Source organism: Talpa europaea (genome assembly GCF_964194135.1).
Source record: "Talpa europaea genome assembly, chromosome: 4".
NCBI classification, from domain to species: Eukaryota; Metazoa; Chordata; class Mammalia; order Eulipotyphla; family Talpidae; genus Talpa; species Talpa europaea.
In genome coordinates, this window is record NC_140070.1 from 30603750 (window position 1) to 30610913 (window position 7164).

Genomic DNA, 7164 nt, shown 5'->3' on the forward strand with positions numbered 1-7164 from the left:
TGGGAGACGGGCGAAGGCTGTGGTCTTTCTGCTAATGCAAACAAAAAAACGGGCACATTAGTCGCCCCCTACCCCCCAGTGAAGCTATCATCCCTGGAACTGTTGACCAAAGCTACAGAAGAAGCCAGGGTGTCCAAGCCGAGCCCAGCGACAGAGAGAGCAGCTTCCCCTGCCTGCAGGGGCGGCAGGGGTGAAGTGACTGAGAACCGGAAGGATGGTGCAGTCCTGTTCCGCCTACGGCTGCAAGAACCGATACGATAAGGATAAGCCCGTCTCGTTCCACAAGTAAGTGGCCCGCGCGCCTCGCGGGGCCGGCCCCTGCAGGGGCTGGGGGCGCGCGGCCGTTTCGGCTCGGGGGCGGAGCCAGGCGTGTGTCCGCGCGAGACCCAGCGGGGGCGGGGCCGGGGGCGGGGCGCGGCCGGACGCTCCCCGGGGTCTCGGCGGGCCGGCGCGGGGGGCGTGCCCGCCTGGGGGGGGGGAGGGAGCGGGCTCTCGGCGGCCGGCGGCGCGAGTGCTCCGTGCGCGTTGCCGTGGCGACCATTTCTCGCGCAGGGAATCCGGTCCCCGGCGCGGCAGTCCCTGGCTGCCCTGGGCGGCGCGTTCCCGGCCCGCGCGCGGTGCTGGAGGCCCCGAGGGTCGTCGGGTGTCCGGGCCAGGAGGCGCCTGGTTTCGCCACCTGGGTCACGGAGGCTCTAGGTGGGGATTACTCCGTAGTAGATTTGAAATAGAAACAAAGACCTTTGAAAAGTGGGGTTCGGGCCTCCCTGGTGGCACAAGGGGTTAAGCACCGCTCTATGAAGCAACCCGCAGCCTCTGCCGCGCGAGTTCGATCCCCCAGCCAGCCTGGGAGCAACCCACATGGCGCGGCAGACCTCTCCTGTCTCACCTGCTGCTCCCCCAGCAGTGTGTTTCAGTCAGTCAGCCTGTTCTGCTCCCCACTCTGTCTCTGATGAATCCTCTCACTCCCCTACCCCCGCATCTCTGGCCTGTACCACAGTTCTTGTATGCAGAAATAAATAAATATTTTAAAGAAAGAAAAAAAGAAAAGTGGGGTTCGCCCCGTTTTCGTTCTTGCTGTGCAGAAGTCAGCGGCAATGCGGTCAAGGATTGATTTGGGGCCAGGATTGCGGGAAGCATGTTTTTGACCCAATTTCTAGGAACCAAGTTTTAAGGACCGCTCAGTTTTTGAGAAAGCGTTGGTACTGCCAAGATGAGTAGTTACTTTTCAGTAGACGGTATTAATAACATGGGGAATAATGATCAGGACCATTGTCAAGTGCCATAATAAAGGACAGTGTGAGCTATTTGGGGCGCCTAGAGAACGCCCTTAAAGAAGAAGCTGACCCACAGCTTTCAAAGCTGTTTTATCCACAAGGTGCTGCAGTTAGAGTCCTGGAAAAAGTTCTCTTGAAAACCGGGGGTGGGGGGTGGGGATCCCTGCGAAGTGGAAATGCTTTAATGATAAGCAGCTAGCTACAAAATAGGACACGATGGCATTTTCATGCAGCCACGTTCAGTACTTACAAATTTGACTGCATTTATATTAGCTTTTTTTTTTTGCAAGAATTCCCGACTATAAATGTCCGATAACTTAAGAAATTCGAGCCAATAAGTGGCACAATAAATGGATTACTGAAAGTCCAATACTTAGAAAAGTAAACTTTTAAATAATCCTTCAATTTATTTATTTATTTTTGTGGGACACTGTTTATGAGTAACGGGAAGTGGATGCATTTTTATATGCTTGATGTAATATGAAATGAGAGTGCCTATGTTATAGAGCAACCCCGATATTAAACGGGTTCCTGGCTGTGGGTCCTCACCCTCGCGCTTTAAAGGGACTTATGAATACTCTACTACAGACACACACAAAAGGGTTAATAAAAGGTTTATTTACAAGAGAAAAAGAAATAAGGAAAATGTACAACTCAGGGAGAAAATAGGGAAATAAAGTCTTTAATGCGTCCTACCCAAAGTCACTCTCAGAGCTGGTCTGCCCTGCGAGCTGGCGGAGAGCCAAAAATGGGGGATCCTCCAAAGCCCACGTGTCTGCCTTTTGTATCCACCTGGCTGCTTAACCCCACCCTCAGGTCCCAGCCACCTTTCCTTTGGTGGTGATGGGATTTGGAGTTCCCAGTGTCTTTGACTTTGACCTAGGGTGGGGGTGGAGTCCACAAAACCTATATGGAATTAGCTTTGGGACATCCTTTTCCCCCCTAACAATTCCCCCCTTTCACTTTTTGCCACCATTTCCATGGTGATGAAGATCGAATATATGGAGGTTGGGATGCAGTCTCAGATGAACATTTTGTCAGGTTACAGTGTGAAAGAAAACCAGTCTCTCCAGGTATTTGTCCATTGTGGAAAGCAAAAGTCCTCCACTCCAGGAAAAATAGTTCATCAGTTTAAGCCAAAAAAAAATCTGGAGGCATTAGCCAAAACAAGACAGCAGATATGTAAAAATTACAGGAAAAAAAAAATCTTAAAATGGTTCAACTGATGTAAAAACACAAATTTTCTCAACCTTGATCCCAAACTTTTAACAGCAAAGCAAAAGTTTGCAAACTAAATCTACTTTTAAACCATTTTTCCTATTTTTTTTTTTTTTTGCATAAAATCACAGGGCAGAAATAACTAACGGCAGTTTTTAGCTGGCTTTGTTGAAATATTCCATACAGGATCAGAGCGAACCGGTGGCATCCAGTCGATGTATGCTTCAGGTATAAGGTTGGTCTCATCAGACTCCACCTGGGCTTTCCTCTTCTCGAGGGTACCAGGGCATTTCGTTGGCCGGGTTGTCCAGTCCTGCCAATGGAGGCAAGCTTCCTCACCTTCTTTGGAGGTCTCTGGAACCCTACAAACAAGGCATACAGGTTCTCCTCTTCTTGGTTCAGCTCTTTTTCAACTTTCTGGAAGAACTCCACACAAAGCCACACAATCAAACTCACGTCCAATTTTTTTGTTAAAACAGACAAAATCCCATTCTCACTGGTGTAAGATGGTATCTCATGGTAGTTTTGATTTGCATTTCCCTGATGGCAAGTGATGTTGAACATTTTTTCATATGCCTGTTGGCCATTTGCATTTCCTCTTCAGAGAAGTTTCTTTTAAGCTCTTCTGCCCATTTTTTGACTGGATTATTTTCTTTGTTGTTGTTGAGACTCATCAGCTCTTTGCAGATTTTTGTGAGAATGGCACATATTAAAAAAACTAGCAACAACAAATGTTGGCGAGGGTGTGGAGAAAAAGGAACTCTTCTGCACTGTTGGTGGGAGTGCAAACTGGTCCAACCACTGTGGAAAGCTGTGTGGAGATTTCTGGACCTACTAAACATAGAGCTTCCATATGACCCAGCAATTCCACTCCTAGGTATTTACCCAAAGGACACAGAAACATCAATTCCAAAGAACACCTGCACCCCTATGTTTATAGCAGCACTGTTTACAATAGCTAAGCTTTGGAAACAACCCAAATGCCCAAAAATAGATGACTGGATCAAGAAGATGTGGTACATATATACCATGGAATATTACTCAGCATTCAAAAAAGATAAACACATGCAATTTGCAGCAACATGGATGGCGCTGGAAGGGATCATGCTCAGCGAAATAAGCCAAAAAGAAAAAGAAAAATACCGGATGGTCTCACTCATAGCAGGAATCTAGAAAACTTAAATAAGGGACCAGGAAAATGAATAACTATAAGAAAGTGAAAATCAAAATCAACAAAAAACTATGAACCAGAGACACTTTTAGGGGGGCGGGGGCGGGAGGGGAGGGATTGGGGTCAGAATGGGGGGCTGCAATTGTATGGGGAATATAACAATAAAATTTATAAAAAAAAAAAATAAAAAAAATAAAAAAAAAAAAACAGACAAAATCCCTATGGAAGTTATGCAAAAACAGACTCTGAAATAAGTAGCAAAAATTACTACCACTATTTGTATGCTGTGTTGGTATCAAGGGGAGAGAAAATGTGACAAGTTAGCTTTGCTGGAAAAAAAATTGCAACCTTTCTGCAGATTCTGGTTACTCAAAACAAAACAAAACAAAACAAAAACTTTGTGGATCCAGGACAGAATGCATAAAAAAATTTCCAGTATATGTTAAAGAAACCTTAGTAAATGTCAGGTGGAGAGATCTTGAGATAATTGATGCCATTCCTCTCCCCCCCCCCCCAGTGGAAAGAACACTTAACACTTCCAGGATTCAGTTCTCTCAAAGTCTAGGAATAGGCACAGAATGGTTACACAATCACACTCATCTCTTTACTTCCTTCTTCCCCTATTTCTAATGACTTGGCAGAGAATCTGAAAATATGAAAAACCCTCCCCTGGCACTGGAAACAAGTTAAGAATGACATTCACACAACAAATACCGTGTTTCTGCTGGATGTTAAACAGTGGAGTAAATGGAAAGAAGGGCTAGCCTGCAATTCATCCTTTATATTAAAGAACCGAGGGGGGTTTTGTTTGTTTGTTTGTTTGTTTTTAATAGAGGCATGTTTTATTTATTTGTTTGTTTATTTGATTGTTTTTTGTTTATACATGCACTGGGTACAGTCAGAAGCGCGGGAGGGTGAGAGAATTCACCAGAGCCAGAGCGGGGAGCAGAGCAGGCAGAAGGACCAAAGTACACTGCTGAGGGGAGCAGCGGGCGGCGGGAGAGGTCTGCGCGCCATGTGGGACCCTCCTCCGGGGAGCAGCCCGGGATCGAGCCAGCGCTGCAGAGGCTGCAGGCAGCTTCACAACCCAGCGTTCAACCGCTGCGCCACCGGGGAGGCCCTGTTTCTTTGTTTTTTAAGGTAGATCTAAAGCATCCAGCAGAGAAGGAAGAGGGAGAGGGGCCATAACAGGGAAGGGAAGAGCACGAGGGACTATGGTGATGGTTCACCAGTAATGTGGTGGGAGATTTATGGGGACACCTGAGGAAATAAATGAAATATTGTACAAAATGAACAACGATGTAAAAAAATAAAAAGTTTAATTTTTAAAAAACCCTGTTTTTGGGAGCAGTGAGAAAGATCTTGATAGAACCCCACAAACAACCTGGACATTTGAAATCCTTGAGCCAACAGGCCCTGGACATTGAATTTTACCAGTGATTGCTACCATAGATGGTACTTCTTTCTAGAGGCCATTTCTTCTATATGTAGCAGGGATGCTACAGGTGTACCTCTTTCCCTGCTTTCTCTGTGGTGGCAATGGGAAGAGCTTTGCTGGGCAAAGAAAAGAGACTGTCATAAATATCAGTTAGATACTGATGATTCCAGTAGTTAAGCTTTAGCACACTTTATATGGTAGAAAAACTCTACAACATAGATTTGAAACATCCTTCTTTGACTTCTTCCCATTCCTCTGGCTTATTCAGTCCTTGACCTGGAATGTAAAATCACAGTAAATTTAAATGCTTCCTAACCCCCATTTTCTGAGCCTTGTGGACATAATTAAGGGGTAAATAAAATAATTTTATTTATCATGATTTGACTATAGTTTGATTAACTCATAATTGTCAGACTTATTCTAAAATATCTACAAGCTTCTATTTCTCAGTACACAGGTAGAAATTTCTCAGCAGTTTTGTTTTACAATACACAGAAAATCACTGAGAAAATATATTGATTCATCCTCTAAGTTGGATTTCCCTTGAAACTTTTTAGTGTCTTCATTATGAAAAGTTAAACATTAATAAATGAGATAGAGAGTAGTGGTAGTGTTTTAATCAGCTACACCTTACTTAGTGTGTTAATATTAGTGTAAGATAGTTCTTTCCTAAAAGGGAAAGTTTGAATGCTTTAAAATGATGATAATAATAATAAGGTTAAAGAACTGAAGCATGTCTTATTCTTAGGTTTCCTCTCACTCGACCCAGTCTTTGTAAAAAATGGGAGGCAGCTGTCAGAAGAAAAAACTTTAAGCCCACCAAGTACAGTAGTATTTGTTCAGAACACTTTACTCCAGACTGCTTTAAGAGGGAGTGCAACAACAAGTTGCTGAAGGAGAATGCTGTGCCCACAATATTTCTCTGTACTGAACCACATGACAAGGTAATGTGTCTTAAAATATGGGGCTGTTTCTATTTATGTAATTAATGTGTTCACTGTAGAAAATTTGGAAAATTCAGTATCCAATTCTAGTATCAAAAAAGTAAATGATAGTAAAAAACCACATCATACTATAGACTTTTGAAAAATATAAACTGCAGTTTCATAAACTAAGCCTCACACTGAGAAACTCAGTATCACATTGTAATTTACTTTAAGATCAGACTGTACAGTACCCCTTACTGTATGTTGATAAGTTTTGATTTTTCTTTATCAGTCACAGTTCAGTTTCAAAGTATTTTCCCTCTTGGTTTTAAGTTCTTAGTATTTAATTAAATCTTACTAGTCACTCTGTCTCTTTCTTGCCTCCCATATAGTTCAAATGGAAAAGTATACTTAATCTGTTTTCTCATTTTGGTGTATATCTCCCAAGGAGGCACAGAAAGTATCTAGTATTCTTAAATTTCATGGATGCATTCTTTTAAACTGTTCTTTCTAGTTACTAAATTCAAACCTGCTCTGCATTATTGTTTAGAAGGAAGACCTTCTGGAGCCACAGGAACAACTTCCCCCGACTCCTTTGACACCTCCCATTTCCCAGGTTGATGCTGCTATTGGAATACTGATGCCTCCTCTTCAGACCCCAGATAATCTTTCAGTTTTCTGTGATCATAACTATACTGTGGAAGATACAATGCACCAGAGAAAAAGAATTCATCAGCTAGAACAACAAGTGGAAAAACTCAGAAAAAAGCTCAAGACTGCACAGCAGAGGTGCAGAAGACAAGAACGGCAACTTGAAAAGTTAAAGGAGGTTGTACACTTCCAGAAAGAGAAAGATGACGTATCAGAGAGAAGTTACGTGATCCTACCAAATGACTACTTTGAAATAGTTGAAGTACCAGCATAAGAAAATTAAATTTGTATTGATTTTTAATAGGGCAATACCACATACTCTCTTCTAGCCTATAAAGAAGTTTCATTTGAAAAAATTACACTTGATTACTTGTATAAAAACAATTCAGAATATTTTTTTAAAAAAATAAATTAGATATATAGTATAAAATTATACATTTTTTGTTTGTAATTTAAGGGTTTTTACATTTTAACAAAATATTTTAA

The 7164-nt window shown here is 42.7% G+C and overlaps 1 protein-coding gene across 1 annotated transcript; it reads left to right on the top strand.

The window, feature by feature from the left end:
- Positions 1 to 214: 214 nt before the first annotated feature.
- THAP1 (THAP domain containing 1) lies at positions 215 to 6952 on the top strand (the record flags this gene model as incomplete). The annotated part of the gene is made up of 3 exons (XM_084231615.1): positions 215 to 285; positions 5850 to 6045; positions 6578 to 6952. The coding sequence occupies 3 exons, from the start codon at positions 215 to 217 to the stop codon at positions 6950 to 6952; spliced, it is 642 nt and encodes a 213-aa protein (XP_084087741.1).
- Positions 6953 to 7164: the final 212 nt, after the last annotated feature.